The sequence below is a fragment of the Poromitra crassiceps genome (genome assembly GCF_964638095.1).
Source record: "Poromitra crassiceps genome assembly, chromosome: 6".
NCBI classification, from domain to species: Eukaryota; Metazoa; Chordata; class Actinopteri; order Beryciformes; family Melamphaidae; genus Poromitra; species Poromitra crassiceps.
The window spans coordinates 7,397,567-7,414,298 of record NC_139627.1 but is presented as its reverse complement, the minus strand read 5'-3'; the positions used below and the strand labels follow the sequence as shown (position 1 = coordinate 7,414,298).

General features: G+C 44.2%; 1 protein-coding gene across 1 annotated transcript in view; it reads right to left on the bottom strand.

Moving 5' to 3' along the window:
• Window positions 1–16,732, bottom strand: part of cacna1bb (calcium channel, voltage-dependent, N type, alpha 1B subunit, b) — a gene marked incomplete at both ends in the record, with an annotated part of 257,187 nt that overhangs the window by 43,356 nt on the left and 197,099 nt on the right. Inside the window, 6 exons of the mRNA XM_083638052.1 lie at window positions 7,052–7,148; window positions 10,322–10,449; window positions 12,017–12,167; window positions 13,800–13,891; window positions 14,330–14,395; window positions 15,454–15,570. Of these exons, the coding sequence (XP_083494178.1) occupies window positions 7,052–7,148; window positions 10,322–10,449; window positions 12,017–12,167; window positions 13,800–13,891; window positions 14,330–14,395; window positions 15,454–15,570 (651 nt within the window). The remainder of the gene's footprint in view (window positions 1–7,051; window positions 7,149–10,321; window positions 10,450–12,016; window positions 12,168–13,799; window positions 13,892–14,329; window positions 14,396–15,453; window positions 15,571–16,732) is intronic.

The window sequence follows — 16,732 nt, the reverse complement described above, 5'->3', positions numbered from 1 at the left end:
TAGGCTATTAGGCTTTATACTAGGCTATTTTATATATGAATTATTCGATCAGTGTAACCACACACATGAGTGATAGAGATCATTATTCATTGAGCATGCGTTTCTAAATCTATGGTCTAAATAGGCTTACAGATTGTGGAAATGTATAGACTGAGATTACACATTTACATTTGTTGCTGCTGTATCAATGCAGCTGTATCAGACAGAAATCGCTGATCAAAGTAAATCAAATGACTGATGTGAATACAAGCTGCTGCTTTAGACAGCCCTTCAGCAGACTATCCAACGCGGATTTTCATTCTGACATTAAATCGCGGATACATTAAATATCGCTAAAACTCTGATCATGCACTGCGCTTTCATTGAACGAGGAAATGGGTGTGGAAATGGGTGTGGGCGTGGATCAACTCAGCTGTTCATAATGTGATTGGCTAGCGCACCTCTTTCGCGTGGACGCGCGCCTGTGCACGAGCGAAAAACGTGCGCGTGCACAGGCAGATCCCAGCTTAAGTTATCGAGTAGAAAACCAGCGTCGTAGTATCCTTAAACTAGATAGCTTTGATCCTGTTCAGTCAAACCAGATCAAAGTGACAGATCGCGGGTCTGTTAAGATAGCTTCTTAGTACAGGGTACAGGGTTCATTTCAGTGTGAATGGGACTATTTGTGATGCTAACAGTCAGGCTAAATGCTAAATGTTATGCATCTCTCCCGGGTTCGACCCGGGTCCTCTCTGAATTGTTATGAGCAGATTAACCCCGTGTTGACTGACTTGGTGTGAATTGACAAGAGAAGGGTTGAACCTGGGTCAAACCCTGATCCAACCCTGGTCATTAGTATGAAAGTGGTCATAGACATGGAGACAAAGACAGAAGCACAAACACAAACAGATGGTAGAAGGGAGGAAGAATCCCCAGAGAGGTTGAAGGAAAGATCTGAAAAGAGACGGTAAAGCTCTGCATGTTCTGTCAGGGTGACAGAAGGACGATTGTGACTCTCAGGGGAGAGTCGTGTTCATTAGTACCAGAGTTTATCATGGAGACAAATAGAGAAGTATAACAAGAGCCATGTTCTCTATGCCTTTCTTCACATCTTTTTCCAGTCCATTCATCTCTCAAAAGCAAGAGTTCTATTTGGAGATCCAGACCTATTTATTATACAGTCTATGATCCAGACACACACGTCAGACCCAACTAGTCGCTTGGCAGATGTTCTGAACCAAGGCAAGAGCAGGGCTGTTTACATTGTGATTCATTTAGACCAGTGTTTCCCAAACTATGGGTCGGGACCCAATTTGGGTCTTGGACCCGTGGGGGGGTGGGTCGCCAACTTGTCGTCATGGCAACTCCTTACTGTATGTTTTTTATGAGTTTGGGTCCCAGGGAGACACAACATTTATCTTTTCGGTCCCAAGATCAAAAAGTTTGGGAACCCCTGATTTAGATTTAGGTGTGCATGAAGTCAGCATGCTAACCTGATTTAGACAGGTGTGCATGATTTAGACAGGTGTGCATGAAGTCAGCATGCTAACCTGATTTAGACAGGTGTGCATGAAGTCAGCATGCTAAGCTGATTTAGACAGGTGTGCATGAAGTCAGCATGCTAACCTGATTTAGACAGGTGTGCATGAAGTCAGCATGCTAACCTGATTTAGACAGGTGTGCATGAAGTCAGCATGCTAAGCTGATTTAGACAGGTGTGCATGAAGTCAGCATGCTAAGCTGAAATACCGTATTAGAATTTGACCGAGAAGGAATAAGGGCTTTTATTCATCTTGTTGCTCCAGCAGCTGTAGCTGTCATTTAGGGATGTTAATGTTAAGAATTTGATCGATCAAACAAACATATATTAACCGATTAATCGACAATGTAGATTATGTGCTATTTTCTCTCTTTTTTGCTTCAATAATGTAACACTACAAAGTATGGATGTATGGATGCCCGACCATGCCGGAGGTAATATGTGGATACGAACCTGCGGCGCTCGGGTTGGTAGCCATGGAATCTACCGCTACACTACCCGGACGCCCCGTCAAAAGCCGTTTCTGACATAATGATTATTCAATTAATTACCACGGCCAATCAATTAATTAAGGAAATTGATAAATTTGCACCCCTACTATTATTTGATTACAAACACCTCTTATTTTCTCACTGAGATTACTTTTTTTTTGACTCCTTGAACCATTCTTCTGAATGAGGCCCAACAGCGGAGCACAACAGAGTACTACGAGCCCCCTGAGGTGAGCAGCGTGAGGGCGGAGAGTTTCACAGATGAACAGACAGAACAGCACAACAGCAGGGCAGACGTTATTGCCTGTGACATTTTGACAGAAGCCTGGAGACATGAGGCAGGTGGAAGGAAAGGAAGTGGCGGTGACTTGTTGGGAGAGAAGGGAGAGAAAGCGGGGGAAGACGAGTAGGCAGCGCTTCTACCTTGTAGGCGACCCAGGGTGGACATTTCTTTCCCAAACCTAGCGGAGGGGACATGTCTCGGAGCATCTCGTACATATGGCGGTAAGTCATGCAGCCACTTCGCCGGGGAAAGATGGTAGGATGCCATGAGGAAGAGGGGTGGAGTTTCCCAGGTGAGGAGGAGGCAGTGGGAAAAGTGACATCAACAAACATACAAACATACAAACAACAAAAAGTGGCAAAATCCAAAAGAGAAAATAGGGGAGGGGAGAGGAAAAGACAGAAATCCATGTTAATAAGATTTCCAGGATTCTGTGAGCTGGAATGACATCCCAGTTGGATGGCATTCCCGGGAGGGGAGGATGGTCCGGAGGATAGCCTGAATAGAGATGCTGAATGGAGGGATCCTGGGGCAAAGTCTGCGTTAGCTGAGTGGGGACATGGAAGTTGTTAAGATGCCCTCTCTATCTGCATGCTAGGAGACATCAGCAGGAACCAAAGTGGAAACAAGGCACACGATGCTCACCGCCGCCCTCCTTCAGTCAGTTGAGTCAAAGCCTCTGTTTAGTGAGTGTTGGAGGAGAAGAGCTTGCAGACTGTTTAGTGAGTGTTGGAGGAGAAGAGCTTGCAGACTGTTTAGTGAGTGTTGGATTAGAAGAGCTTGCAGACTGTTTAGTGAGTGTTGGAGGAGAAGAGCTCGCAGACTGTTTAGTGAGTGTTGGAGGAGAAGAGCTTGTAGACTGTTTAGTGAGTGTTGGAGGAGAAGAGCTTGCAGACTGTTTAGTGAGTGTTGGAGGAGAAGAGCTTGCAGACTGTTTAGTGAGTGTTGGAGGAGAAGAGCTTGCAGACTGTTTAGTGAGTGTTGGAGGAGAAGAGCTTGCAGACTGTTTAGTGAGTGTTGGAGGAGAAGAGCTTGTAGACTGTTTAGTGAGTGTTGGAGAAGAAGAGCTTGCAGACTGTTTAGTGAGTGTTGGAGGAGAAGAGCTTGCAGACTGTTTAGTGAGTGTTGGAGAAGAGCTTGCAGACTGTTTAGTGAGTGTTGGAGGAGAAGAGCTTGCAGACTGTTTAGTGAGTGTTGGAGGAGAAGAGCTTGCCGACTGTTTAGTGAGTGTTGGAGGAGAAGAGCTTGCAGACTGTTTAGTGAGTGTTGGAGGAGAAGAGCTTGCAGACTGTTTAGTGAGTGTTGGAGAAGAAGAGCTTGTAGACTGTTTAGTGAGTGTTGGAGGAGAAGAGCTTGTAGACTGTTTAGTGAGTGTTGGAGGAGAAGAGCTTGCAGACTGTTTAGTGAGTGTTGGAGGAGAAGAGCTTGCAGACTGTTTAGTGAGTGTTGGAGGAGAATAGCTTGTAGACTGTTTAGTGAGTGTTGGAGGAGAAGAGCTCGCAGACTGTTTAGTGAGTGTTGGAGAAGAAGAGCTTGGAGACTGTTTAGTGAGTGTTGGAGGAGAAGAGCTTGCAGACTGTTTAGTGAGTGTTGGAGGAGAAGAGCTTGCAGACTGTTTAGTGAGTGTTGGAGGAGAAGAGCTTGCAGACTGTTTAGTGAGTGTTGGAGGAGAAGAGCTTGCAGACTGTTTAGTGAGTGTTGGATTAGAAGAGCTTGCAGACTGTTTAGTGAGTGTTGGAGGAGAAGAGCTTGCAGACTGTTTAGTGAGTGTTGGAGGAGAAGAGCTTGCAGACTGTTTAGTGAGTGTTGGAGGAGAAGAGCTTGCAGACTGTTTAGTGAGTGTTGGAGGAGAAGAGCTTGCAGACTGTTTAGTGAGTGTTGGAGGAGAAGAGCTTGCAGACTGTTTAGTGAGTGTTGGAGGAGAAGAGCTTGCAGACTGTTTAGTGAGTGTTGGAGGAGAAGAGCTTGCAGACTGTTTAGTGAGTGTTGGAGGAGAAGAGCTTGCAGACTGTTTAGTGAGTGTTGGAGGAGAAGAGCTTGCCGACTGTTTAGTGAGTGTTGGAGGAGAAGAGCTTGCAGACTGTTTAGTGAGTGTTGGAGGAGAAGAGCTTGCAGACTGTTTAGTGAGTGTTGGAGGAGAAGAGCTTGCAGACTGTTTAGTGAGTGTTGGAGGAGAAGAGCTTGCAGACTGTTTAGTGAGTGTTGGAGGAGAAGAGCTTGCAGACTGTTTATTGAGTGTTGGAGGAGAAGAGCTTGCCGACTGTTTAGTGAGTGTTGGAGGAGAAGAGCTTGCAGACTGTTTAGTGAGTGTTGGAGGAGAAGAGCTTGCAGACTGTTTAGTGAGTGTTGGAGAAGAAGAGCTTGTAGACTGTTTAGTGAGTGTTGGAGGAGAAGAGCTTGTAGACTGTTTAGTGAGTGTTGGAGGAGAAGAGCTTGCAGACTGTTTAGTGAGTGTTGGAGGAGAAGAGCTTGCAGACTGTTTAGTGAGTGTTGGAGGAGAAGAGCTTGCAGACTGTTTAGTGAGTGTTGGAGGAGAAGAGCTTGCCGACTGTTTAGTGAGTGTTGGAGGAGAAGAGCTTGCAGACTGTTTAGTGAGTGTTGGAGGAGAAGAGCTTGCAGACTGTTTAGTGAGTGTTGGAGAAGAAGAGCTTGTAGACTGTTTAGTGAGTGTTGGAGGAGAAGAGATTGTAGACTGTTTAGTGAGTGTTGGAGGAGAAGAGCTTGCAGACTGTTTAGTGAGTGTTGGAGGAGAAGAGCTTGCAGACTGTTTAGTGAGTGTTGGAGGAGAATAGCTTGTAGACTGTTTAGTGAGTGTTGGAGGAGAAGAGCTCGCAGACTGTTTAGTGAGTGTTGGAGAAGAAGAGCTTGGAGACTGTTTAGTGAGTGTTGGAGGAGAAGAGCTTGCAGACTGTTTAGTGAGTGTTGGAGGAGAAGAGCTTGCAGACTGTTTAGTGAGTGTTGGAGGAGAAGAGCTTGCAGACTGTTTAGTGAGTGTTGGAGGAGAAGAGCTTGCAGACTGTTTAGTGAGTGTTGGAGGAGAAGAGCTTGCAGACTGTTTAGTGAGTGTTGGATTAGAAGAGCTTGCAGACTGTTTAGTGAGTGTTGGAGGAGAAGAGCTTGCAGACTGTTTAGTGAGTGTTGGAGGAGAAGAGCTTGCAGACTGTTTAGTGAGTGTTGGAGGAGAATAGCTTGCAGACTGTTTAGTGAGTGTTGGAGGAGAAGAGCTTGCAGACTGTTTAGTGAGTGTTGGAGGAGAAGAGCTTGCAGACTGTTTAGTGAGTGTTGGAGGAGAAGAGCTTGCAGACTGTTTAGTGAGTGTTGGAGGAGAAGAGCTTGCAGACTGTTTAGTGAGTGTTGGAGGAGAAGAGCTCGCAGACTGTTTAGTGAGTGTTGGAGGAGAAGAGCTTGCAGACTGTTTAGTGAGTGTTGGAGGAGAAGAGCTTGCAGACTGTTTAGTGAGTGTTGGAGGAGAAGAGCTTGCAGACTGTTTAGTGAGTGTTGGAGGAGAAGAGCTTGCAGACTGTTTAGTGAGTGTTGGAGGAGAAGAGCTTGCAGACTGTTTAGTGAGTGTTGGAGGAGAAGAGCTTGCAGACTGTTTAGTGAGTGTTGGAGGAGAAGAGCTTGCAGACTGTTTAGTGAGTGTTGGAGGAGAAGAGCTCGCAGACTGTTTAGTGAGTGGAGGAGAAGAGCTTGCAGACTGTTTAGTGAGTGTTGGAGGAGAAGAGCTTGCAGACTGTTTAGTGAGTGTTGGAGGAGAAGAGCTTGCAGACTGTTTAGTGAGTGTTGGAGGAGAACAGCTTGCAGACTGTTTAGTGAGTGTTGGAGAAGAGCTTGCAGACTGTTTAGTGAGTGTTAGAGGAGAAGAGCTCGCAGACTGTTTAGTGAGTGTTGGAGGAGAAGAGCTTGCAGACTGTTTAGTGAGTGTTGGAGGAGAAGAGCTTGCAGAAGGTTTAGTGAGTGTTGGAGGAGAAGAGCTCGCAGACTGTTTAGTGAGTGTTGGAGGAGAAGAGCTTGCAGACTGTTTAGTGAGTGTTGGAGGAGAAGAGCTTGCAGACTGTTTAGTGAGTGTTGGAGGAGAAGAGCTTGCAGACTGTTTAGTGAGTGTTGGAGGAGAAGAGCTTGCAGACTGTTTAGTGAGTGTTAGAGGAGAAGAGCTTGCAGACTGTTTAGTGAGTGTTAGAGGAGAAGAGCTTGCAGACTGTTTAGTGAGTGTTGGAGGAGAAGAGCTTGCAGACTGTTTAGTGAGTGTTGGAGGAGAAGAGCTTGCAGACTGTTTAGTGAGTGTTAGAGGAGAAGAGCTTGCAGACTGTTTAGTGAGTGTTGGAGGAGAAGAGCTTGCAGACTGTTTAGTGAGTGTTGGAGGAGAAGAGCTTGGAGACTGTTTAGTGAGTGTTGGAGGAGAAGAGCTTGCAGACTGTTTAGTGAGTGTTGGAGGAGAAGAGCTTGCAGACTGTTTAGTGAGTGTTGGAGGAGAAGAGCTTGCAGACTGTTTAGTGAGTGTTAGAGGAGCATCTAAGGCTTGAGACTGACTCGTGGCATTGTTTCCTTCACTTGCTATGGTTACCTGCCAGCTGGTTAGTGGGGGATCGACGTCTGTTTGGATGCATGTGTGGTTGGGTCATTCTCTGGCATTGCAGGGAATGACCCAACACATTGGGTCATTCTCTGGCACTGCAGGGAATGACCCAACACAGACAGTGACAGTCCAAAGCCATCACAGAGCCTTTTAAGACAAAGGGACTGTGCGGGAGTGCAAACCTTATAAGCCACCCTATTTGGACACTTCTTCCCGAGGCCGAGGGGAGGCGAGATAAAACGCAACAATTTGTACATATCCTGATAGCATATCCTGCCGCTGCAAAAGATAAAACATGTTACAGAGGTTAGAACATATCAGTCAAAACATGCTGATAAATATTCAGAAATAAGATAAAACATGTTCAAGAGGTTAGGACACAGGTTATTTCATTACATCTGTTATTACCAGTGTTGGGGGTAAGGCATTGTAATGTAACAGATTACTGTAATCACATTACTGGTAGATGACTGTAATCACATATGATTTGTCTGTAATGAGTAGTGTAAGGCAGAGTACTGTAAAAGCTAATTTATACTAACTGCGGAGTGTCCGGTGTTCGCGGAGCGGAGGCTCTGTGCGGCGCTCCGCACAGGCTCTGCGGAGGGACTGCACGGAGCTCCGCGCTCCTTTCAAAAAATGTAACTCCGCGGAGCCCGCCGCGAGCTCGTGCAGTCAATTCCGAGGCTATGATTGGCTAATGTTTGCTATGGTTTGTATAGGGAAGAAGCCTCCACAAACTGACCAAGTGACCGGCGAAATCAGTACAAAATGAACGGGTTTGAGCATCGCCTGGCAGAAGAAGTACAGAAATACAGAAATTTGTATGATTCATCCACCCGAGACTACAAAGACCTACAGATTACTAATAATTCATGGAGGGAAATTGGTAGAGTTTTGTCAACAGATCCTGACATCTGTAAACAAAAGTGGAAGAACCTTCGGGACTAATTTGTGAAAGCCAAAAAGAAGGTGAAAGGAAAGAGGGGGGATGGCGTTGGGAAAATAATTCCTCCCATCTTAAACAAGCTGTCTTGGCTCAGTGTTTTTGAAAAAAAAGTCTGAATAGCCTACAATTTACTACGTCAATAAAAACTTGATTTGAGATAGAAAAAATTAAATGCAAAGCACAAAAACAAGAAGACAACAAACTTACTTGCTAAAAACAAACTGAAAATAGCCTACAATTGCACTAGGATTGATTATTCGCCGATATAAATCAGGAACACACACGGAAGAACTGATGTGACATTTGCATTCCTGCTAAAAACACAACGGGAGCCTGGAGGGGGATTCTCCGCTCTCTGCAGACACTGCACTCCTACCGTATTTACCATAAAAAGATGTGCCTCTGCGGAGAGAACGGTCTTGCCGTGAACACCGCGGACACCGGACACTCCGCAGTCAGTATAAATTTGCTTTAAGGCAGAGTAGTGTAAGGCAGAGTAGTGTGAAGCCTGGATTATGCTTGACGCTTTGGCCGGCCGCACGGAAATGAGAGACACGGAATCCGATGAGGAAACATGTGGAGCTTTTATACTCTGTGCAGGTTTCTGCTCGCGGAATTGAGCGCGAGTCTTGAAAACTCCACTTTGTCCGCCCAGCCGCGTCCGCGTAGTTACAAAATTCGGGGTGCGCACGGCCAGGTGAAAACCGTCCACACGGAGCCTTGCGGAGGGGCGTGTCTGCTGATTTGACGTCACTTTTCCGCGCGGACACTCGCGTTCCTCGCTGATGCGAAAAGCATAATGAGCCCTTAAGGCAGGGGTGTCAGACTCATATTAGGTAGAGGGCCGGATTTGTTCAACTGAGACCTCATGGGGGCCGGATTTTTTTTTTTACTAAAATCAATTCGACTCATTTACCCATTTACTTCACAAAAGAAATACTGCTCTTTCCATTTCTCTTGAAACTGCCTGCATTCCGTGTCAACCTTTCTCTTTTTCGACAGCATCTTGTTGATTCCTTTGTTTTTTGGTAGGTAGCCGAATGCGCGATTCAATTCCAGCGTGGCATCATGGCGGCTTTGTTTACACCTGATGACCTACTGACATACTTCCTTGTAGTGCAGGTTAATTAACTTATGAATGAACTCTTAGCTTGCTTATTAGCCACACGTAGTTCATGATAATGGGGTGCGAATTTAATAATAATAATAATTTCCAATTTTTATTTTATTTTTTTTTATATTCCAAAACATCTCGCGGGCCGGATGAAACCTGCCCGCGGGCCGGATCCGGCCCGCGGGCCGTATCTCTGACATCCCTGCCTTAAGGCATTACACTCCCTAAATCCAGTCATCACATTACAGTTACTATTCAAACACGTATGGCATTACTTGCATTACATAAGTTCTTCAATTATCTGCAGGATCAGGGTTGAATCTGCAGGAATATAGGACAAGCACGTTCATGCACTCAATTACACAACACAACAACTAGATTGGATGGGCTGGAGGGACGGGGAGGAGTGAGGTCTTGTGTATGTCCTTATTAGGACAGGGATGTGTGCTGATATGGGCATATGTAAAGTTTCATGTTATATTGCTAACTGGCAATTAGGTGACAATGCATCTCAGGCGATGCTGCAGAGTAGAGTCACGCAAAAGTAATGTAATGAGTAGTGTAACGAATTACTTTATCCAGGGAGTAATTAAGTAAAGTAAGGCATTACTTTTTTTAAAGTAATGTGTAATATATAACTTTTTTGAGTAACAACCCCCAACACTGGTTATTACCCATATCAGTCAAAACACACTGATGTTAAGGTAAATATTCAGGAAAGCACACGCCTGCAGAACACAAGTGGCAATCATAAAAACATGCAGTTACCAAACTGTGCTGGATTTGAGGCATCTATGAGTCATAACAAATACTAATCCCTCCCCCACAGTATCTGTCAGGTGACGGCAGTTCCATATTTCACATCTTACACCTCTGCTAGAGTCATGACTCACTGGCAACACGCCTGTGAAGCCTTCATTAAAACTTTATGAGCCTGACATCATCTCACACAGCTCGTTCTGGCTAAACTTATTTTTGCCTTTTTAAATGTTGTCAATGGGAGATGGGTGAAGGGGCTGAAAGGGCGCTGGGATAAACCTGCATTACCCAGCTGGAAGTCTAGAAATAGTTTCTCTCCACGGCACAGTGACAGACAGGGGAGCTTTAGAAGCGGGGACTTAGCGGGGAGAAGGCCTGAGCAGACGCCAAGCGTAGCGCTGGATTAACATGCATGAGTTGGGCCGGCCTGCAGGGGGCCCGGTCATCAGCCTGACTCCACACTGTGCCGGCCGGGGGGATCCCTTCTGTCACACATCACACACTCACCCTGCCCCCCTCCGGTTTATTCAGATCATGTGAAGATATTTCTCCTCCTGCCACTCATGCCCTCCACCTTCAGTCTGTCTGACGTGAGGACTACAAGAAGCCCGAGGTCAGGGGAGCACCTACCACGCAGCGGGGTCGTACTCCGCCCACACGCGGATGAATTCGTCGAGGTGGTGCGGCCCCAGGATGGAGGCGTCCCTGGTCAGGTACTCAAAGTTGTCCATGATGACAGCGACAAAGAGGTTCAACATCTGGAGAGGAAAAGAAGAAGTCAAGTTACAGAGAGTTACAAGACAAGAGATCTTTTTTTAGATGTTACACCTAGATCAGGGGTGGGCAATTATTTTTCATGGGGGGGCCACATGAGAAAACCAGATTGTTGCCGGGGGCCGAACAAATATTGTCATGCCGTAACCCATGGATGGGTAACTTTGATGATAGAGAGGGCCACAAAAATGCAGTCTTGAAGCTAAATAAATCCAAAACCAATGAGTTATTTGAGTTATCTAAATTTCTACTTCAATGTAGCCTTTTAGTCATAAAGATTATTGAAAGATATTCCATATTCCAGACTGAAATGCTATAACAGAAGTGGAGTATTGGCCAGAATATAACATGAACATTTGGACACTTATTCAGCGGGTATCTTGCATGTTGCGGTCAGGTGCACTGCGTGTGTAAAATTATTTTCTTTTTTCTTTTTTTTGCAATTCCATCGCGGGCCACACAGGTGGCCTAGGGCATATCTTACGCCCAGTGCAAGTGCAAGCTTTATCTTTGCTTGTTTCTAGTACTCAAAATCTCAATTTTTTTCCATTTAATTACCACTGGGGCGTGGAAATACGTCCTTTGATGTACTGACCGGGTCAATTATGTCAATATGATTGTTGACATGAAATTAAAACGTTCTAGTCTTATTGAAGCTATAAATTAATTCATATTTGTAATGTACCATTTAGATCATCTGTTGTATTTTGAAATATCAGGCACGTAACAGGCATTTACAGGATGTAGATGTGTTGCTTTTTCAAATTTAACCCTATACTGGACGGTGTTAAGTGTGTTTACACACACACATGCATGCACACATACACACAACACACACACACACACACACACACACACACACACACACACACACACACACACACACATACACAAATAGTGACCCTCTGTAACAATAAAAAAACACTATACATACATTACATTACGTCATTTGGCAGATGCTTTTATCCAAAGCGACTTACAATAACACATTTTTGTCAGCAATAGAGCAATCAACTATGCAACACAGTCTATGACAACTACAACTTTTGAAGGAACAGTGGTAAAGTTTAGTTTAGGTTAGTAGTTTTTTTTTTTTTTTTTTTATAAAGAGAGAAAGAAGTTAGTTCAAGAAGGGCCCAGATGGAGCCTGAAAAGGTGAGTCTTTAGTCTTTTCCGAAAGATCGGCAGTGATTCGGCCGTCCTGACCGAACATATTTGATCTCATATGAGACCAAATCATTCTGTTCAATACGGTGGCCATTTTGTGTCTACAAGGCAGGATAAACACAGGTGTACCAAAACAATAATTAGGTTTTCCAACTTCCAGTCCATTTAGGTGTGTTTAAGTAGTGCTGGGACCCTAATTAGTGAGTTGGTTGCACCTGTGTTTATCCTGCCTTTTAGACACAAAATGGCAGCTGTGAAAAGGGTCTATTGTTGATCAGTTAGCTACAGTACAGTCCTTTGAGACATGCTTATGATAAAGGGCTGTAAAGTAAAATAGTGTACAGCCAGTGGTTGTGTTTTGTGCCACAGCAGCAGTGGACTGACCAGGAAAGAGCAGAGGAAAATGAAGGAGACAAAGTAGAAGTAGGCAAAGTCGCTTCCACACTCCTTCCCACTGGAGCCGGAGAGCCTATCACACGGCCTGTTACTGAGGCACCCTAACATGATCTCGTGCCACGCCTCGCCTGTCGCACTCCTGCAAACACACACACAAATCACTGTTAGGTCACACATACACAAACACATGTACACACAGCCAATGTAAACACTGCTCAGCTGTTAATGGGCAAATACAGGAGTTGGCAATATCAGAATCTCCTTCTTCTTCTGTGGTGTTTTATGGCAGTTGGTGGGTGGGGAAATGGATACAGCATAGTATCATGATGTTTTGTGGGCAATCATATCGTATCGAATGCCAAGTATCATGATATTTTATGATACAAAATGTCAAGTGCATGGCAGCATTTATGACAGGCTTTTATGACAGTGTTGGTCAGTCTGTCAGCTTTTGCTCCAATAAAAATGATTGAAGTAAGATGAGCAGACTGGAAACTTGATCTCATTAGATAAAACACATGTTGACAAAGTTTTTTTTTCCATTGAGAACATACTTTGCAGTTGAAAAAAAGTAATAAATCACAATATATCACAATACTCAATATATCGCAATACTAGCATATCGCAATATCGCAAAATACTATCGGATTGTGACTTAAGTATCGTGATAACATTGTATCGTGTGGCATCTGGTGATTCCCACCCCTAGCAGTTGGCATCCTTTATGTTGCCTCCTTCTGGATTAATCCATCCACTGTTTCCCTACATTCTGTCCGTACACTCTCTCCTCGAATCACTATGGAGAGGCACTATACTGAACGTAGCAGCTTACTGGATTCTCTATGGTGTCTGGGAATAGAGACGCTTTTCACACAACTGTGTGAGGCTGTGGTTTACTGTGATTTTATTTGACAACACAACAAAATCACTCTAAAAACCATATATACATATACATATACATATACATATACATATACATATATAGATATATATATATAGATATAGTCTCGGCTCCCAGACGTTTCGTTTGGTGAGCTGCGCCACCAAACGTCTGGGAATTTCACTGTCAGAAACTGTCTGTCCGAGCCCGGCGAGAACGGCCGGCAGCAGACACGCCTACATTTATTATTCAAATTTTATTTGGTAGCGGCAATGCAATGTTTCATAGTTCCAATATAGAGCAAGACACCGATGTGCTGCAAAGAGAGTTTATACCTGTTGTTTATTTTACAATAATTTTTCCTACCCGGAAGTGGTCCGCTTGCTACTGTGAGTCATCAGCAGGCTCTGTAACGTTAGCCTCGGGAGTCGGGCTTATCGCTGGGGAAAAGACCTCTAGCCGCCGGGGCCGGATGAAACACGCCCTATTAACAGGTTATGTTTGTTTCTAAGTGATTAATATGTTTCTCCGCAAACGCGGCGATGTTTTGCGAGACACTGGTTCTGCATGAGCGTCACTGCCCCCAGAAAGCAGGCCCGCCCACAACACTCATGATTGGTTCTCCGATGCAAGGCTTCGAACAGCGCCACCTAACGTTATACAAAGATTTAAATAGTAATATTCTCAGTCTTACAGGAGTGAAACGGATTAAGACTGAGGGCTGAGTCTAATATAGATATAACCATATGGCCTCTTGGGGCTTCATTTGAAACCCAGCTTATTTCCTGTCAGATAATTGTATTAGCAAACACTGCAAAAGGAAGCAAGCTAGTTGAAAGCGTCTGAAGGGAAAAGGAGGGTGTGGATCATGTGGAGTGGTGAGGTGAGGACCTGAAGAGAAGCATCAAGGCCTGCAGAAAGGTCTGGAAGTTGTTGTGATGGTTTATCTCCGTGTCCTCATTCAGCTCGATGTTCCCAAACACCTGAGGAAGGTGGAAGAGAGGAGCTGCTGTTTCATGGATCCAAATCAAGACAAGTTATAAAACCTATAAAACAACGGGACTGTGATGTTTCAGGAGCCACCTCTTCCCCAGAGTCACTGACTTCTCACTAGTCTCAGTCCAGTCAGGACTTACCTGCTGACTTATCACTAGTCTCAGTCCAGTCAGGACTTACCTGCTGACTTATCACTAGTCTCAGTCCAGTCAGGACTTAGCTGCATGACTTCTCACTAGTCTCAGTCCAGTCAGGACTTAGCTGCATGACTTCTCACTAGTCTCAGTCCAGTCAGGACTTACCTGCATGCCTTCTCACTAGTCTCAGTCTAGTCAGGACTTACCTGCATGCCTTCTCACTATTCTCAGTCCAGTCAGGACTTACCTGCATGACTTCTCACTATTCTCAGTCCAGTCAGGACTTACCTGCATGCCAATGATGGCGTAGATGAAGAAGAGCATGGCAATGAGCAGACACACATAAGGCAGCGCCTGCAAACAAAGACATAGATGCAGGTTACATACTCACAAAATATCACATTCAGATACAAGTTGGCACAAATACTCACACTCTCTCTCTCTCTCTCTCTCTCTCTCTCTCTCTCTCTCTCACACACACACACACACACACACACACAGTCAAATACTAACTCCACAGAAGACTAGCATCCTTGTCAGATTGAACAAGTCTTATTTAAGGAGCAGAGCAGTCACCCTGACCTGCAGGGTTAACTCTCTCAGCTGTGTTTAGCCTTGAACCTTTATCCTCTCAACAGTAAATAGCCACCTTTTAACTCAAGCAGCTCTAAACTCCCTGGCCTGTGCCCTTCCACTCCTCATTTCATTTCACTTCCACTCCTCAGGAGGTTTATACAACTCAACTCAACTGTGTGTGTGTGTGTGTGTGTGTGTGTGTGTGTGTGCGTGTGTGTGTGTGTGTGTGTGTGTGTGTGTGTGTGTGTGGGGGGGGGGGGGTGGTGTGTGTGTGTTTGTTTGTCTGCACATGCATACAGTACATGCAGTTAGGGCTGGGCAACATATCAATATACTATATCAAAATCATGATATGAGTCTAGAATATATGGCCATAGATTTTGGACACACATGTCCATCTTCTAGTCTGAGATTACCTCCTGTTTAAGTTATTTCCATGAGGGGAATCCCCCAGGGGAATTCCATTTTCCCTAACCAATCACAAGAGACCAACGAGAACGCAATAAATAAATAAATAAATAAATAAATAAATAAATAAATAAATAAATAAATAAATAAATAAATAAAAAATCTCCCCCTTGAATAAATGCCTTCAAAGCAGAGTTGCACTTGATAAACATTTGACAACGGCCCCTTGTGATGTTCATTGGCGCTGATTGGCTAATCATCAGTACCCCTTGGTGCTGATTGGTTAGTCATTTGTCTCAGAAGAGTGGGTGGATTCTAAGGTCTGGACCCAGCCCTACATGCAGTACTGTACATGCGTGTCCACAGGCACACACGTGATCGTGATCGTGCTCGTGTGTGTGTGTGTGTGTGTGTGTGTGTTTCTTCACTTTGAAGGATTGAACAAAGGTCCAGAGGAGGATGCGGATGGTGTAGCCTTGCCGCAGCAGCTTGATGAGACGAGCGGCTCTGAACAGCCTCAGGAAGCTCAGGTTAATCATCTTGTCCTGAGAGAGACAGAGGATCTCTGTGAGCTAATATGATAAAAAAAAAAAAAAAGGAATTGTCCGCACACTGATTGGAAGCTCCCGCTTTTATTTGCGCTCAAGGTAGGCAAGCTTTCGACCCTATTGGGTCTTCATCAGGCAAATGAATGACAGCAGTTACAAGAGACAATAAATAGGCCTGTGCGTATGAGACGTCACCAGGTAGACAATCAAGGCAAGTCATCACAGCCGGGCGGGGGATATAATAATTAATAATAATAGTAAGACTAATAGGAAGAAGACAACAATATTAAATATCAAAATAGATAAGCAATTTAAGTAGGCCTAGAAAATACAATGTAAATATAGCCTAAGGGGAAAGGAGAAAGAGACAACAGTGAATATGACAAATTACACCACAACTAGAATGCTAATAAAAACAGCAATAATTCATAAGATTAAAAAATCAAAAGCCATGTCTAGTCCAAATTAATAGTCAGTCATTATTCTTGGACTAGCTGGAGTATTGCACATAGTAATTCTAAGATGTATTAAAAACTGGCTACTGAGGATATACAGAAGGCACTCATAATGGCGATTGCTTAAAGAAAAGGTTTGATATCAAATTCCTCATTTAAACCATTAGGGGACATGGTGTTGAGGGAATAAATCCAGAAAGTAATAATATGATAAACCCAGATAACATGATAACATGATACAAATATTATCTATCTGTATGAGACTTTTGAAAATAGGGTAAAGGCTCCATGTGATGACTTTTGTTTGTTTGTTTGTGGTATTCCCTTTTTATTGCTATTAGTGTTGGAAGAGTTAACAAATGAACCCTCAACATAAATCAGACTGAACAGCTGATTCTGAGGAGCAGTGTACTAGTAAACTATTAGGAAATAGTCATGCTGTGTTCCAGTGTGCAGCAGTGTACTAGTAAACTAGTAGGAAATAGTCATGCTGTGTTCCAGTGTGCAGCAGTGTACTAGTAAACTATTAGGAAATAGTCATGCTGTGTTCCAGTGTGCAGCAGTGTACTAGTAAACTAGTAGGAAATAGTCATGCTGTGTTCCAGTGTGCAGCGGTGTACTAGTAAACTAGTAGGAAATAGTCATGCTGTGTTCCAGTGTGCAGCAGTGTACTAGTAAACTAGTAGGAAATAGTCATGCTGTGT